Source organism: Hippoglossus stenolepis, chromosome 14 (assembly GCF_022539355.2).
Source record: "Hippoglossus stenolepis isolate QCI-W04-F060 chromosome 14, HSTE1.2, whole genome shotgun sequence".
NCBI classification, from domain to species: Eukaryota; Metazoa; Chordata; class Actinopteri; order Pleuronectiformes; family Pleuronectidae; genus Hippoglossus; species Hippoglossus stenolepis.
In genome coordinates this window covers 22,172,985-22,190,756 of record NC_061496.1, presented here as the reverse complement: position 1 = coordinate 22,190,756, position 17,772 = coordinate 22,172,985, and the positions used below count along the sequence as shown (strand labels likewise).

At 42.8% G+C, this 17,772-nt stretch overlaps 2 protein-coding genes across 3 annotated transcripts in view; both read left to right on the top strand.

The window, feature by feature from the left end:
• nhsa (Nance-Horan syndrome a (congenital cataracts and dental anomalies)) overlaps positions 1-3,551 on the top strand; it is a 64,821-nt gene extending 61,270 nt beyond the window's left edge. For both annotated transcript variants that reach the window (XM_035176499.2, XM_035176498.2), the window contains one exon: positions 22-3,551. In XM_035176499.2, the coding sequence (XP_035032390.2) occupies positions 22-652 (631 nt within the window). In that variant the 3' untranslated portion in view covers positions 653-3,551. The remainder of the gene's footprint in view (positions 1-21) is intronic.
• A 3,274-nt stretch (positions 3,552-6,825) lies between these two features.
• On the top strand, positions 6,826-16,974 carry LOC118121047 (retinoic acid-induced protein 2-like). Its single transcript, XM_035176669.2, has 2 exons — positions 6,826-6,970; positions 13,556-16,974. Exon 2 carries the CDS (start codon positions 13,632-13,634, stop codon positions 15,285-15,287), a length of 1,656 nt encoding a protein of 551 aa, XP_035032560.1. The 5' UTR covers positions 6,826-6,970; positions 13,556-13,631; the 3' UTR covers positions 15,288-16,974.
• The last annotated feature ends 798 nt before the right edge of the window (positions 16,975-17,772 follow it).

Genomic DNA, 17,772 nt, shown 5'->3' with positions numbered 1-17,772 from the left:
TTGAGATTCTTAAATCCTCAGGTCCAAAAGGAAAGTGTTGGGTCGGAAAGACTCCACTGAGTTGGGCGCGAGGAACCGTGTCACTGCTGCATCAGGAAACACACCACCCAGCAGCACCATCAGCTCCCCAGTCTCACTGGTGTCGACCCCCTCCGCCGTGACCCCACCGGGCCCGCAGAGAGTCCCCGTGCCCATCTACAGGAACGTAAAGAAGTCTAGCACCTCCAACGAGGAATTTAAACTGCTGCTGCTCAAAAAGGGCAGCCGCTCAGACTCCAGTTACCGCATGTCAGCGACAGAGATCCTCAAGAGCCCCATCGCTCCTAAATCTCCGGGAGATTCTCTGACCGAGTTGCCCGGGCAGCCTGAGGACTTCTCCTCCCCCTTGCAACAACAGCAGCATAATTCAGGGCCAGATCAGATCTCCAGCCCCTACCCCAAAGCCTACGCTGAGGGCTTCTCTCCCAAATCCTTCTCCGCATCTGCTGCGTCCAGGCAGGGCCGCTCCAGAATCCCCCCGCCCGCCAACAGCAGCCGCTACGGCATGCGCAGCAGACTGTTCTCAGCACCCATGCAGGCCATTTCTGAGGGCGAGACAGAGAACTCAGACGGAAGTCCTCACGATGACCGCTCGTCACAGGGCTCCACGTAGAAAACAGAGTATAAATGTCAAAGGTATGAAATTATTTTTTTAGTTTAAAAATCAAACAGATGGACCAGAGTGAGTAATAATATATACTAGTTGTGATGAGAATAATTTGGTTACACAGAAGACTAGGGGAAAACCTATGCTGTTAAAAAAATCATAATTGAACTAAATATGGGTGAGTTTTATAGCTGTTTCCTATTTCTGTTTTTTTTGTGGATATTTTAAACCTGTGTTTCGCTGTGTTAAAAAATATTTTATACATATAGTAATTCTAAAATTTAAATAAAATGTTAGTATAAGAACTGGGTTATTCAGCAGCTGCATTTTGTAGAAAAATATGATTTATGAAAATAAATTACAGGTAAAACATTTCTCCAGTTGAGTTCCACAGAAAACACAAGCTGGTTAGTGTATGGCACATTGCCCAAAGCCATATATGACTCCCAGCTGACTCCCAACAAAACAAGTATATTCATGTTTGATCTGTTTTCACTGTTCTGCCGACAAAAAACTCTGAAATTTCCATATTTTATAGACATTAAAATAGAAAAATATATTGTAAGAACTGTATGTATTCTATGAATACCTATGCAATTAGACACACAATTTGTACATTTTCTTACACCAGTTATACCAAAATTATTTTGATACCCACAACTGAACATCAGGACAAACACAAACAGCACAATCCATCAACTCAAAGTCCTGGGAGACATTTGATGTAATGTGTTTAAATACTTCCCTCAGTCCCTTTTAAGAGCATATATTAGTGAAATCAATGAAATAGTGATTTATTACAACATTTTAAAGTTCTAATGCAATAACGCTAGGGATTAGAGGTGAGACAGGAAACGTCAGAGCCAAGCACTAAGTTGACAATCTCTGGAGAAAAGGAGGGAGCAGGTGAAAACATGGGAGAAGAAAAAGTTATCAAAAAGTTGCAGGAGGTGAAACAGGAGAGCTTTAGGAGAAAGAAAAAATGAAAAAAGATTGAAAAATGTAATAAAAGTCATTTGTGGTTTACTGACTGAATTGTTGAAAGAAGCGAGTGGAAAGTGTTCAGGAGGATCAAAAATACAAATACAGACAATAAAGCTGTTTTCAGACATGAACTCTGGAGATTGGGTCCAGACTGCGTTCACAGCAACACAGAAACCCAATCACCCAGGTGAGGGGGGGTGCAGCAGGCAGACGGAACATATAAATTCAGCTGCGGAGATCACGTGTTTTTGTTTACGGCACATCAGCACCGGCGTCGGCCCCTATCACCAAAAGCTATCTCGACATCTTCCTCTGTGTCTTTGACATGTGTGAGATGTTTGTATTCTTTTAGTTTTTCATTTTTGTGTCTGTCGCGTGTTAGAAACGTCATCAACACACACGCTAACTCACAGTAAATCCTGTGAAGGATCTCCTACTGTGTTCTCACATGGACTAACTAGGACATTATCCAGAGTTTTTGCGAGGGGGGAAGGCAGGAGAAACTGATGAGTTTGCGTTCTCACATACAGCCCCCCCGGAGAATGTCCTTGGATAATCCAGAGTTCTGTGCATGTCTGAAAGCAGCTTTTGTGACCAAGCAGCTTTGGGCCTCAGCAAGTTGAGTGTTTCAGTTACGATGGAGGACGTAGGGTCACATTAGGAGCCGGGTTATCGTCTGCGATGTAAGTTCTAGATCTGGAGTTGTGGCATTTGCTGCTATTTTGTACCAGATGTTGGTCTATTTGACTCCCTGTCAGAAGCAGAACGGTCACATTTTCTGTGTGAACTAATCTCAATATATTTATTTTTATACCCCACACAGAAAATCTCCATACACTCCCTGATTTGGTTTAAAACCCCCCCAAAAATGATTTTTTTTTATGAAATCATGCAATGAATTGCTGTAATTTTTAAACATATTTTATTCAATTGCTTATTTTGTTTGTAAGAGACAAATTAAACAATTTATTGAGACACTGGCTTGCAGAGACAAATAACAAAGCAACTCATTAAATGTCATTAAAGATGACACACACAGCCATAAGCTAGAAGAGAGGTTATAGCTGTAACCCTGGTACTCTGAAGCTGTTTTTGAAACACTTTTTTAAATAAATAGTGTTTACTGCAGTGATCAAGAATTATGCAAAGCTGGTGGAGTCTCTGTAGCCATATGACCATGTTAGAAGACTGTTCTTCACTACTGCTGCACTGTAAGGTTCTTCATTTTGGCCTTAATAATGACACTCCACTCTGAGGCAGTTCCATACATGTATAACAGGGTACACAGTGGGTTATGTCTGTTAACCTTCATTCCAACATTTGATTTTATTTTCTTTGCACTGATAAAGTGATGTTTCATTGGTCTCTCGCTGTACCTGGACATATTTATAGACTTTTACATGGAGCTGTTTGACTCTTCTTTGAATTATATCCTCACTCTGAGTTCGCTGTAGGAGTGGTGTAGATGCTTCTGCCAAAGGCTGCAACATGTACGTGTCATTGGCATCAAACCGTTTTCTTCTCATCTTGTTTACGTGGCTCAAGCATTCTTGAAAACACAAACCAACACTAAAGAAGCATTAGTGTAACTTAAGGTACTAGATGCATTTCATGTCCGATCAACCTCTATAGTATAATGTTGTTTTTTTGTACAAAAATGTTGTAAATACAATAACTTTTGTAAGTGTCACAAAGGTTGTTGAATTGTTTCTTATGTAAAAAAAATATGTTTTGAACGTTTACATTCATTTCAGACCTTTGTATATTTTTGAGCTGTGGAACACTTTGTCTTGTATTTATTTTTTAGTAAGCATTGTGGAAATCCCATAGTAGATCCTATCGAAGCCAACTGTGAGCACAACAGGCTGCTTAGCAAATGTGTATAAAACAGACAAATAAATGTGACTGCTTTGAAAATGAACACGTTGCTCTGTGGTGATGTGAATTGTTCTCATTTTAATTCTGATTTTACTTTTATTTTTACTTAAGTACAATTTACCGTTTACTTCCTTCTCTGTTTGTACTTTTTACTCTCCTACATTTACTTGACAGCTGTAGTCCCTCCTCACTTCACAGTTTTTTCACAGTAGAGTTTATTTACAAAACACGTGATGACCTTATAAAATGTGATTCAATGTTTTAGACAAACACTAAATAAATCAAATCAAATTAGTTTTAACCTGACAAGCCATCATAGAAAAATCCTGCTTAAACATTAAGTGGCCATATTTTTACATTACACAGAATATTTTGCTGACAATATTTATGTACTGTCACTATTCTTATTCCTAATTGTGTATTTTTTACTTTCTTTTGAATGCGTCCGCCACTGTGTGTGTCTCATACCTTCAATACAGATGAAATATATGGCTTTTCATCTTTTTACAAATCAAAATGTCATCACATGGATTTATTATGCAGTGATGTTCTTTATTGAGGTCTCAGTTTAGTCTCCAAACCTTTAGATGGCGCCATATTTTATAGCATACCGAGATGATAAAAGGTTTTGCCTCAGGATGGTAGAATTATAAAATAGAGGAGATAAATCAAGTTAAGGACTTTGACACAGACACATGGTGAAGTTTCTAACAGAATAAGATAACAATGAAACACCTGCAGGGTTTTGAGAAATGTTCTATAACCCCCCCCCCCTCAGGCTGCAGGGTCCTGTGGTTTTGTGCAGAAAGCTGTGGGCTCTCACCACAGAACTAACACTAGAGGGCGTTCTTTAGCTGAATACACATGAGGACATTCTGCTGGAAGGTTTTATGCAAATTGAGTGTAAATTTATATCAGACCTCTTTGTGTTCTTGCCAGAAAAATTACACAGCTATGATTTTTTTTCTCTAGCATCTCTTAGCTGTGGTCATGCACATGTCACTTCCTGCATGGGTTATCTCAGGTTCATGGTCACGCTCAAACACCAAAGTCAATGTGAATTCCCTTACAGCTCTGGCTAATGTCATTGGGGCCTGCGACAGACAGAAACGCCTTGTTCTCAGTCGGTACATGTCCACTGAGCGCAGACTGTGTATGAAGGGGACAAGGAGGTAAACAAAGCTCGGGCCTGTTGGACACCCATCAAACGGCACACTGACCGTGAACCCTGACCTCAATTAACACTGGAGACTGGAGGGCTTGTTCGGAGTGGTAGGTGGGGCAGAAATCTACTATTGTTGCTCTGAAGCCAAACATACGACATGTATGATAAGTGCAAAGTGTGTAATGTGTCCCAGTGGTAGAATAAATGGAAATAATGATTTATGGTCCACTCTCTGGCACCTAACCATGAGGAATTGTGTGTCAAGCTTTGATGGTGGTTAACTACAGACATGTCTTTCTCACAGTGTTTGTCTTTGGGTTGTACAGCAGCCTTTGTGTCGTTATTTGCCCCCTGGCTCCCAGACAGCGCAGTCGATATTGTATAGGCCTTAAAAGCAAATGTCAACATGGCTTTTTATCATCGACTCGTTATGAAGAACGTGGACAAAGGTAAGTAAATACCTTCCAAAGAACACACGGCTTCTGAGCACTGCAGCTGCACACATCTGTTTATAGTGATCAGCCAAGTGAGTCCAACTTTGATGTATATAGGCAGCAGACAGTAACTTAATTTACAATTCATTATTTCCTTTTTAACTTATATCAGTTTTTATTTTGTCATTTCTTTTTATCATTTATCTACCTACCAATTCTATGAACTGAATGTCGAAAACCGTTCGTCTTAGCAGCCTCACACTTGGCTTGTGTATTGTTAAGGGTCTATAGTGCATTTAGACATGCAATATCTTCAACAATAATAACAATGTATTAAACCGATATGACCAGACGCTTGAGCAGATCTCCTCTCTCTCAGTGTTCAAGCACATCAAACCTCGGTCAATTTGTCAACTCATGCAGACATGTTTCAAGGCACCTGAATGAATCTGTGTTAAATTGCATCTTTTTGTTGAATTTGTATAATTATTTTCACTTCATGTTTTGTCTGAACACACGATAACAAGACTTTATTAAAAACCCTGGGCAGGGTCTTCTTGCTGGTTGATGAAATTAAACAGGAGATTCCACACCTCTCCCCAACGCAATCGTTATCGCACAGTCCCTGAATGCACAGCGTGGTCACAGAAACTACAGAGGACTCATTAATATGGGAGTGGGGTTATCATTTGGGGTGAATGTGTCCAGTCCACATAAATGGACCAGCAGCTTAACATATAGATTCATTCAATCATTTTAGTGACATGTTTTTCTTTGTTTAACACAAAATCACGAAACTGAATCTGATCCATACAGAATAAATTAGTCCTGACAAATCATGATGACAGTGACATGAATATCTATGGGTCGGACTTTGGTACATTATGAGAACAGCACATGTACCTCTTGATCTGAGCTGTATTTCCATATATGAGTAACACTGACTGTGCACAGGGTGGGGGAAGGGACATAGAAAGAGGTACCAGAGTCACCACCATGCCACCAGGGCATATTGTGGGGCTCATTACAGTGCATTAAACAGGGTCCCTTCGGAACAATGAGAGGCCCCCGGGGCCCCTGAGGCTGTGCCTGAGGCTGTAGGGGACTGATATGGAGACCCAGGGGATCCTGCTCACCAGGGTCTGTCGGAGCCACACTCTCATCTCCAGCTGCCGAACTCCTTTTCTCTCTGCCTGTCATCCGCCCGTCACCAGGATCAGACTGTGCAGAGATAGTGTTTCAAATGAAAGAATGAAACACTGTCTTTACCTCTATAATGTGTGTTATCTCTGTACAGTCCTCCTGCCTTGTTATATTCAAACGTTACAGGAAGGGAGCGGGTACCAAGGTAATACTGGGGTCAACCGCTCTCCACCCAGTTTGGATTTTGGAACATTTTTGCAGTGACCCTGAAATACAAATCACAATGACCAATATAAAAACAACAGCAAGTGACAAAACAACGGCAAAACAAAATGATCAAAAAACAATATTTAATAAAATTGTATGTGTTCCTCTTTTATATTTAGATTTATTTAAATGGTTAATAAATTGTTGTTAAATTGTTAAAGTTGTTCTCATGTGTAGAGATACATCAGTATTTAATTTAATTGTTAAATGGAAATAATTTATTTCCTTAATTCTTTTCCATCTGTCTGTGTGAAGGGGGAGGGAGGACCCGGTGACGGAGGTGCGCGCGCAGCTCGCTCCGGAGTCAGCAGGACGGGGTCTGGAGTCGGGGCCGCGCTCAGCAGATAAATAGCAGCCTTATCTTATTTCTTTTTTTCCCGGTTCTCATTCATTGGTACCGGAGGGACGGCGCCGGGCACCGGGAGGCTGCTGAGCCGCTGCTCGGCTTCACAGGTGAGCACACGCCGCTGTTCGCTGTGTGATTGAATGGCAGAAGAAGAATGAGATTTAAAGGGAAGGAGGAGAAGCGGCAGAGACGAGGCTGCTCCGGGTTTCTACGTCGCTGGATATTCCTTCACGTTACCGTTAGCACGCAGGGTACCGGGAAGTATTAAGCTAGCGGCACGGCCTCGGTTTAAAAGCCACTTCATCTCATTTTCGCAGTGTCACAGTCGATGAGCGCTGCTGCCGAGAATAAAGCTCATGGTGCCGACTCGTCTTTTACTATCAACGGGAATGGGACGGAAACTTTTCAAATAACGGGATGTGATTCAGCGCGAGACGTTTTATTCCTGTTGCTAACGGCAGCGGAGCCTCACGCGCCCTCAGCCCCTCACCTTATCACCGTGTGATGTGAGGGGACGAGCGCGTGCACGGGGCGCGCGCACAGCATCCCTCCTATTACCCCCTCTCTCTTCTCATCCCCCCTTTCATGGCGAGAGAGAGAGAGAGAGTCTGTCTATGTGTCTGTCTGTTGGTCTGTGTGTGTGTCTGACTGTACCTGTCTGTCTCCCTATATGACTGTCTGTCTTTTGTCTATCTGTCTGTCTGTCTTTTGTCTATCTATCTGTGCTATCATCTGTCTGTCTGTCTTTTGTCTATCTATCTGTGTTTCTGTCTGTCTGTCTATCTATCTATCTATCTATCTGTCTGTCTGTCGATCTGTCTCCCTGTGTCTGTGCTGTCTCCATCAGCAAAGGAGTGAGGACAGATATCCTCAGATGAACCGTGAACTGTGCGTGTTGCGTTCAGGCTCCTGTTGTTGTTACAGCCTGTAGCATGTTGTGTTTGTGTCCTGACACACGTGCACAACTGCTAAACTACAAATGTAAGAAACAATATTAGCAATGATATAAAAAAACAACCAATCTTCAGCAGACACACCCACATCCTGTTCACACTTCTTCTAACTGAATGTGGTTCTAACATCAGTTCTGATATCGATTGTTCTTTGTGTTCAGTGTGTGAAGTGCAGCTGTATAGTTCACACAACCGCACTGGGCCATGTGATGCAGACCCATGGTGGAACTAGGGACGAACGTGGTAAAACTCCTCATGGTTATTTGTGCTGTTTCAATCAGTAATGGCCGTAGTTACCGTGGTGATTTGGTTGATCCTGTATCAGCAGTGTTAGTGTTGCACATTTATGACACGGTGCTATATTACTACTTTTATTGACAATACAGTAGTGTGTGTCTATATATATTTTGGTTACTGTGATCATGACACATAATTTTCAAATGGTTTCATCTCTAGTTCTAACACATAGTTGGCTATATTCCTCAATGGCACACTGGACTAAACAGACTGGCTGTTACACACTCCATGATTAGTACAGCTGGACGAGTCAGAATTGTGAGATTATCCGTCATATCTGAGTTTCGGTGTGGCGTGCAGGAGATCAGCTGGAGGGAGCGGCGGGTGAATAATAAGAGATAATTTGCACTGATGTGAGAGCAGAGTGTGCATCAGTCCAAGGACGTGAAGCTCATGACGAGTCTCCCTGTGTCTCTCTAATGAGATGTAATTGGCTACTGGAGCGGAGGGGCGTCGAGAGCGATGACCTTTAGATCATCAGCCGCGCTCCATCCATCCCCCACTGCTTAAAACGCTCAGATTAAACCTACAACAAGGAAGGAGCAAAGAAAGAAAGAGACCAGACCCTGTTATGCGTTGGTTTTAATGTGATTTAAGTAAAGGCTTTGTTGTTGTTTTTTCCTCCGTGCTGTTGTCTTAATACGACGAACATTCCACCAATGAGGCAAGGAAACAAGAAAAAGGAAATGTGGAAATCATTACAGCAACAGGGACAGGGGAGGGATTTTATTTGGCTCCCTGTTAGGTCTCCTCTTGCCTATTTACTCAATTAGCTGTTACTGGTGAGTGAACACAAACCTCTAACAGATGATGTGTGAGAGGGAGGAACGGCCTCAGATGTGGGGCTGCTTTTATCCCCGTTTGAAAAAGGACTGTGCGTACGTTTGTTTGTGTTGCGTGCTTCTAACATTAGCTCATATAATGAAAACTACATTAGGCTGATGCTATTTCTATCCTCTACTAACTCTATCATCATGTGGAAATGAGGTTCTCTAACAGTGGTAACAAACTGGATTTAGGAAGATGTTCAATATAAAGCTTTGATTTTCTGATCTTATCTATAGTCTGAATGTTTGCCTAGAGTTGTACACTGGTGTGTTCAGGCAATTTCAGAGTCGACTAGAAGAACTGGTGACGCATCACCCTTTAATTTAAAGATTTTAAGATTGAAAACTTTATTGTCCAAAAATGCAGGCATTAATGGAAATCCAGCTTTCATTGGTAAACAAAAGAATACAATACAGCACATATGAAGACACAATACATTACCTGGAATAACATTTCAGAAGTAACAGGAGTAACATTTTTAAATTAAATTAATTAAAAACAAAATATGAAATACTAAATGTAAAGTTCTGTGTGCGTACTCAGCTCAATGAGTCCCTAAATTCCTCCTGTGTTGCCATTGAGCTGCATAATGAAGTTAGGGATTAACAGATTAACAAAGTAAAAAGAACCAAACAAAGTAAAAAGAAACAACCAAAGACATTGGTTGAAATGACTCGTGGCACATCAGCAGGAATCAAAGAGTTAATTTTTGATGCCCATCATGTGACATGGTTCTGTGACCTTCCTTCTCTGTGATAACATGGAGACAAAGCAACACCACACTGTGAAATAATGTAACAGGAAAAAAGATGAGCAGGGCCTCTATGTACTTTGGCTCAGTCCAAACTTCCTTCTTCATCTGCAGAGCTTGTGCTCACATGATCCAAGTGAAGAGGAGGTGGAGCAGGGAGCTGCTTTGTTTTGTGCCCGGCGTCAGGTCATCTGATTTGAAGGCTCAGAGAAACGCCCACTTACATCATTTTTATTTCTTCTGTCTTAAAAAAAAACATAAATTGAAGCAAAAAAAGATGTTTCACCCCGACAGGGCACAATTAAAGGGAGCGCATTATCGGGGTTATTTTCCCTCGCTTCGTGCACACTCGGGCCAAACCATTACAGTTCGTGACAGTGGGGGATTCTTAACCAAGAAAGACTTCTTTCATTTTGGTCAGTGAGGCTTTATCGTGCCACAGACCTCATGACCGTGTTATCAAGCAGGAAATGTCTTGCCTCAAACTTCCTGGAATGTCCACAGTAGAAAAATAGAATCAACCCTATGTCCCATTCAAAGTCTTAATTTTAGGACATTAGATCAAAAATATCATTTTTTTAGATAATGGAATAAGATAGAAAAATGACATGTTAACACTAAGAGAAGTAAATATCTTTTGTAATAGTGTTGCCCATGCATTGGTGCAGTATACGTGTGGGAGACTGATGTATGTTCAAGCCTTTGTTTCTATTTTTGTGTCAACAATTTGTCCAAGTCCTCATTGTCTGGTCTGATGTGCAGACCAAGTCTTCTTCACTCCTCACCATTGTCTCCTGTTGTAGAAAAAGATATCAAAGTATCCTGGATACAGGTGCTGCCATCTTCTGCTTTTGACGTAACTTGAAGGCAGAGTTTGCTCAGCAGTGATCAGGGGATGGACCTGCGGTACCAAGGTCCTGCCAATACATCTGCTCATGAGTCACTCTCAGCTGTCAATCATGCTGTATCCCCCTGTATTTATAGCATCAGACAATTAAAGGTTCAGTTTGTAGAATTTAGTGACATCTAGTGGTGAGGTTGAATGTTACAGCTGAATACACCACACCTCTACCTCCCCTTACAAACACGAAAGAGAAACTGTTGTTTAGTTGTCATAAAAACTCAAACGGTGTTTAGTTTGTCCACTCTGGGCTACTGTAAAAAACATGGCGGCCTCTGTAGATGGGAACTGCTCCCTGTAAATATAAAGTATTTAAATATATAGGGTCCATTCTAGGGTAAAGAAAACAACAATTAGTACAATTTAGATTAAACACAATAGTGAAAACATCACAAGGATTATTTTATATCAAATTTCTGCCAATAGATCCCTTTCACCTAAATATTACACACTGAACCTTGAATTAAACCAAACTAATTAAAAACACAATTGCTTGTATATACATCAGTGTGATTAAAAACTACCTAAAACGACAGAGACCATCTTAGAGAAAAATGTATCTGACATCTACTTTTTTTAGTGTGCTCCATGCAGCTAACATTGAGGGGGGGGGTATCACTTATTCTGAGCTAGCCACCAGGGGGGGGATTAAAATGATTTGGCTTCAGTTTTTTGGAACTGTCCATATTTATAACAATCTATGGGACGAAGCAGTGTCCTCTTTGAACCATAAAAAACAGTCAGCTCTACGCTGTGTCAGGGAAAGATGAAGAGATACTTTCGATACATAATAATTTTCAATTGGGTTGTTGTGTTTTTTTTATTCCCAAGGTGGGTCCTTCCCCATGTGTCAAACGGCGACTAGGTTATCGGTCGCCCATCTGGCTGTAGAATCCTCAGTGTAATCCATCAGAGCCTTATTACAATGTCCCATCTATGCTGCACAACAATATAAAACCAGCCTGGGGGGATAGAGGGCTCCTCCTCGCTGCTCACTGAGGCAACCCAACACCACATGAAGGCTGCTGGGAGGAGAAAGCAAAAGTGTCACGCTTTTTTCTACGAAATTGGAATTGTGTGTGTGTGTGTGTGTGTGTGTGTGTGTGTGTGTGTGTGTGTGTGTGTGTGTGTGTGTGTGTGTGTGTGTGTGTGTGTGTGTGTGTGTGTGTGTGTGTGTGTGTGTGTGTGTGTGTGTGTGCATTTAATTGAGTTGTTCAATTAAAAAAGGCCAGGCAGTGCAGGCACACCTTTATGTTTTGGGTTATTTATTTAAATGTGTAGCCCCTTCCCAAGACCTGAACATTATCCTCGGTGCTCCCATCAGTATGAATAATTGACCTCGCTGACACTGGACACATTGTACCTTTAGGCACCCGAGGGACTTTCTTCACTATGGATGGATGAGGGTTGACAGCCAGTGCAGGCGGGACACGTGTTGTGTGGAGGTGTCTGCAATCACACAGTGGGGTGATAAAAGCGCAAGGACGACCGGCGTGCCGTCCTAGGATGGTAGATAAAATGAATAGATGGATGGGTGCACAATGATAATGATGCCTTTTCCTGTTCCTTCTCTATGTAGATGTTGCAGCTCAGGGGGTTTTAAGGAGTGTGTTAGATTTTGTGTTTTATAAACCAGAAATCAGACAAGAAACCAGGGGCGGGGCCAGGGGGGCACTGGCCCAAGCTGGAATCTGATTGGCCCTGTCGGTGACAATACTAACAATAAATATTAGTTTGTTAAGAATTTTTATTTTCTAAGCTTTTTTGAAGAGCACAATGAGCTTGAACAAGGAACACTTTTAAAAAATATACTCAGTGATGTGTGGCTTTGCTCAAAGCTACAGAGCGAACAGTAAACAAGGAATGACTTAGATGTGCACCTTGACACGGCAAGAATCAATTTGGACGTGTTTGTCCTTTTTAACCTTGCCAGTTATTTTCTTGATTGATTGATGAATCATTTGATCTACAAAATGCCAGAAAATATTGAAAGATGACCATCACAATCTCCTAGTGGTGATATTTTCAAATAACTTAACTACTTACTAATGCGCAATAACAAGTAACAACCAAGTCATTGGTTCATGTTAGCTCTATTATGTGTGTGTGTGTAACAGCAGGAGATAACTGGGCTTCAGGCCGTAAAACACGAAATCTCATTCATATCCTGAGTCTCAATTTCCTGTGTTGTACTTCACAAAGACTCTGCTGTCTGTAGTATACTACATCATCCTCCTCACTCTGTTTTTCTATACTTATTAGTTTGTGCTGAACAATGAGGCCAAATAATACAATTCACCAGTAGGTTTACATTTTTCACACAGTGGGAAAAGCTGTAGTGGAAGTGGACCCTCCTCTTCTATCTAACTTTATTTATTTAAAGGGTCAATTTTAACCAATTGTACCGGGGAGTTCCTGTCAACCTGTGAAACCTGCTGTCTCCTCTGTATCATCTCCTCCCCCGCTCTGGAGGAGATTTGTCAAGTCTGAGAAAATGACCTTTATGATGTTGTAGTGATGTCATCAGGACTGGGCGATCACAGCATTTATGACAGAAGGTCACAAAATAAAAGAGCTGTGTAGTTTCAAATATGTTTCATGGATTTACTAAGCTGCATTGTGGGAAATGTAGGAACCAATGTTTTTTGCAGCTTTACCAATAATTTGTCTGCCTTTTTCAATTTGACAGAATTTCTTCATTGGAACCATTGAATTGCATAAATCTAAAACCATTTTTAGATTTCTTATTTCATTTCTCCTAACCGTTGTTCTTCTTGAGCTGTGTTAGACACAACATAGAGAACATGTCCTTCAAATACTCGGAGGACAAATTCCACTCAACTCTTCAATACTGTGTACAAATTCTGCAGAGTATTCACCACGAGTGTGTGAGTGTGTGAGTGTGTGTGTGTGTCATAGTGAATAGTTGAAATGACCAAACAGTGTGTTTCCTCTGTTTCAGGACTGCTTTGGAGAATATGGATGAGACTCATCAGTAGCACTTGATGAATATTTTGAGCGACTGTTCAAACTGAATTATGGAGGGCAGCAATGATGTGTCTGGACCCATGACACAGCCGCAGACTGACAAGTGCAGCGCAGAGGTCAGAGGAAGAGAAGTCCGTTGTAAAGTGGACGATGGAGCGATGGCACTCGCTCCCAGTGACTCCTGTGGCGGCACAGGACTGACCAAAGGAGGCCTCTCTAACCTGGTGGAGCCTCCTGCACCGTCGGTGGTGACTCCCACCGCTGAATCTCCAGGAGGCGTGTCGCTGAAAGTTTCCACAACTGTGCTGCACCCAATGTGTCTGGGAGAGAGCCCACTGATGCTGCCCATTCACCTCCAGATGGCCGGAGCAGCCGGGTCCCAGCTCAGCCAAATGGGGGCAGCACCGTACTTGATAACAAGCCAAAGCCCCGTTTCACTTCCCCTGGTCCTGGATCAGCAGGTCCTCCAGCACATGAGTCCCTCTGTCATTCCTCAGACCGCTAACTGTCCGCAGCTGCCGCTCCATAACAGCATCCTATGTCAGAATCCTTTGACGTTTGGTTTACCTCCAGGTGTTGACCAGAAGTCAGCAGGACAGACGCAGGATGCTAACCTGCTCTCTCTCCTCCAGAATCCAGCTTTTGCAGCCATCTTACAGGACCTCTTCTCTTCACAGGCCGGTTCATCCACCTGTCAGTCACCAGGCTCTACCTTCTTCCCCCTCCCTCCGCTCACATCCCCCTACACCTCCCCTCTGGCCCCATTGGTCCCTCCTGCCACACTTCTCGTCCCCTACCCCGTCATCATCCCTCTGCCAGTGCCTCTGCCCATCCCACTCCCCATCCCCATCCCTGTCCCTCAGACTGAGGATTTAAAGGGGAACATGCCAAAACCAGTTTGCACAGTGAGTAAAAGTACTCAGACTTCTCCAAAAGACACTACCTCTCCTTCGGTGTTGTCAAGCAGATACCTGCCCCTGTTGCAGCCACAAAATGTGTCCCTGTCCTCACTTCCTGTAGAAGAAGGACAGGTGTTAGATCTGTCGGTCAGGGCATGTCCAGTTGAGCCAAAACAGGAATTTCCCATCGTGCAGCAGGACAGTGTGCTTGACCTGTCAGTGCCTGGTGTGAGGAAAAAGTGTGTTCAGTCGTGCAACTCCAGTGGCTCACTAGGACGAGACAGAGAATTAGCTTTCCAGTCCAGTCAGGATACAAGTGGTACTTCACTGTCTGTTGAATGCACTCAGAGTTTAGATTCCAAACTCCTGGGCAGTCTGGCCTCACTGGAGTTCAGCCGGCAGCACAAGTGGCTGGTGGAGAGCAGCTCCGGTGGGCCGGGCTCCCTGGGTCAGGAGGCGTCGCTCAGCGGGGCCGGAAACCTCGAGATTGTCAGCACCTCACAGACGGCCAAGGTCATTGTCTCTGTGAAGGACGCCATCCCTGCCATCCTGTGCGGGAAGATAAAAGGTCTCTCAGGAGTCTCCACCAAGAACTTCTCCATCAAACGGGACGGCAGCAAGGTGCCGTCTCTGCAGCAGCTCTACGGAGTGCCGTCGGCGTCCCAGGGAGAACAGCACGACCCCAACGACCCTCTGAAAAAGGTCCCTAAAAACAGAGCTATCAAATTGAAGAAGGTCAGCTCGCAGGAGATCCACTTCCTCCCCATCAAGAAGCAGCGACTGGCGGCGCTGCTCCCCAGGAAGTGAGAGCGCTCGGCAGAGGGGGATTAATTGCCTTGCCTCTCTCTGGTGATGCCTCCGGAGCGAGTAACATAAAACACATGTGGGGACATCGGTGATCAATCTTACACACTTAAATGTCCAATCAAAGCTCGGAGTTTGGCTGTTTCTGAAGGTGCGGCTCATGAATGTCTGACAGCGCGACACAGAGGTTCCAGAGAAAACTGCTGTGTCGTTCTGTAATGCACTACTCCACAGTGTTACCCTAAACCAGAAACCTTTTTTTCCTGTATGGCAGCTTAATGGGCTCTCTGCGTAGCTTTGGAGTTTCTCGTTATAAATCAGAGATGTGAAAGAACAGTTCTGACTTTATAATTACAACAAAGACACATGGGTTCCATTTTTCCATTTCGCCTCATGGTTTGTCTCCATGTGTCATTTTTCTTTAAGTGCACTGACGTTCTTGCCGCTCGGAGCAGAGCGGAATCCACTGGCAGGACGTGACCCAGACTGTTAAACTGTGCGCAATCGTCGGAAATTTTCAAAGTAATCATCAGTAGCTCGTCGGAGCGATTCGGTCCTCTCTGATTGGCTGAGGGTTTTTAGCATGACAGGTTAATAAGGACTTGGAGAGGCCACGTTAAAATGAGCGCTGGCAACTGTCGCAACAAAACACATTCTTACTTTGTGGAACAGCAGGAAAAAAAGGGATGTCTTAATTCTTTTCAGATTTAAACAACTGCCTAAATATGAGGAAAATGTTTCTGGAAAGTTTTTTTTGGTTCCAGTTGCTGGATGAATTTGCCTCACAGCAAGTGTATAAAGCACTGTAATCCCCTGCTCTCTCCACTAACTTATTAAGTGAATCTAAGTGAAGCTTGTGGACTGATTAAAACCAATTTAAAATGTGAAGGGGAGATGAAGTAGAAGGGGACAGAAGAAATAATGTTGAGAGAAAATACTGTTCATATATTTGTGAAAGTGTGTGTTAGAAACAGTACGGGAGAGACTCCATCCCCCCTTTATCAAACATGTTGGTGTAAAACTTTTGTTCCAAGTAGTTAATTGTCATTTTGATTGATTTGTGCAGCACAGTGTTTTTTTTTTTTCAACTGTCCCATGATAATGATCAGAGTAGTGAATGTGGAGCGTGTTGTCGTGTGTCCCTTGAGTTTTCCTACTGAGTGCACTTTGTCATAGTTTAGTTTGAAAAGTTACAGGGTGTCCAACCTTTTCTGCTCAGACTGTTGCCCCTTTGTGATTTACAGCATTTATGAAAATCTGTGATTTACAGGCCAGGAACTAATAACAGCCATATGCAGACTGTCTGCATGAAGAGAGAGGAGGTGGAAAAACACATGAAGCTCCACTTTATACCACTTCTTATTTATGTTGATGTAACTTAGGAGGAACAGTGCATCTTTCTTTGACTAATGTCAAAGCTCTTTTTCTCACCGTGAACTAGTTTGACAATGTTGTACAGGACCTTAATTTATTGTTTGTACAACCTTTATTTATACAGCATGTGTAAATACCTGATGGTCAGTTAGGAGACAAAGTGTGAAAGGATGTCAGTGTCCGTCTCCTGCAGCAGCTGTTGTTTCAGTTCGGACGTTGGTGAAGAAGCTGTTGAACTATTGGCAGTTCAATGTTTGCTCACTGTACAGTTTGTGTGCTTTTTTATATTGAAGTGAACTAAAATGTCCAAGGTCTACATTTCCATGTCTGCCTTTTCTTCATGACGTTTTCTACCTGAAGTTTGTTATGTCAGAAGTCACTCGGATTCGTTCGGATAAGAATCAGCTGTAAAAAAGACAAAATGTTTGTATTCACCTGGTTTCACCTTCCTATGAGAGAGTCGAACAGGAGGAGGCTTCTCACGGTGTGTGACGGTCTCAGCAGCCTCCAGCCGAGTGCTTCAAAAAGTGTGTATGGTCAGGTGCTGAGGATAAAGTGTCTGGATGCTGTGTTAAAACCAAGGCATGTTTACAGTGAATTCACCACACACACACGTACACACACGCACATACACTGCATGAAGTGCCAGTGACATAACACAAGAGCTTGGAGAATGAAGAGCGCCGATGTGCAAATGACTCGTATTCATGCTGCTGATAATAATGTGTCTTTTCCACCAGAAAACGCTCCATCACGTTCACGTTGTTGTTCAGAGTCAGAAACACAAACCCCTCTTCATATCTGTGTGATCGAACAGAATCATTTCCCTCAACGCCTCAAGTGTTCTCAAACTGTTATGACAGTCTTATTGCAGTCATTTTTCTTGTCGTAAACACGAGCAGGTCTGGTTTCTTTCTCGCGCCTGAGAGGTAAAGTTTCAAAACAAACGTCACACCGGCTGACGTGAGGAGTTCAGGGATGGAAATGCTGAGTTCTTCTGACTCAAAGTAGCTCTGTTCTCACTGTGCAAAGCGTGTGTGCTTTTTATGAGATAGACAGCTGGTTTCCTGAGTGAACTTTTGTTGGTAACACTGGTATAAAATAAAAACAATTC

What these genes read in the sequence shown, in the direction of transcription:
- LOC118121047 (XM_035176669.2), top strand. Translation starts at nt 13,632, where the DNA reads ATGGAGGGCAGCAATGATGTGTCTGGACCCATGACACAGCCGCAGACT.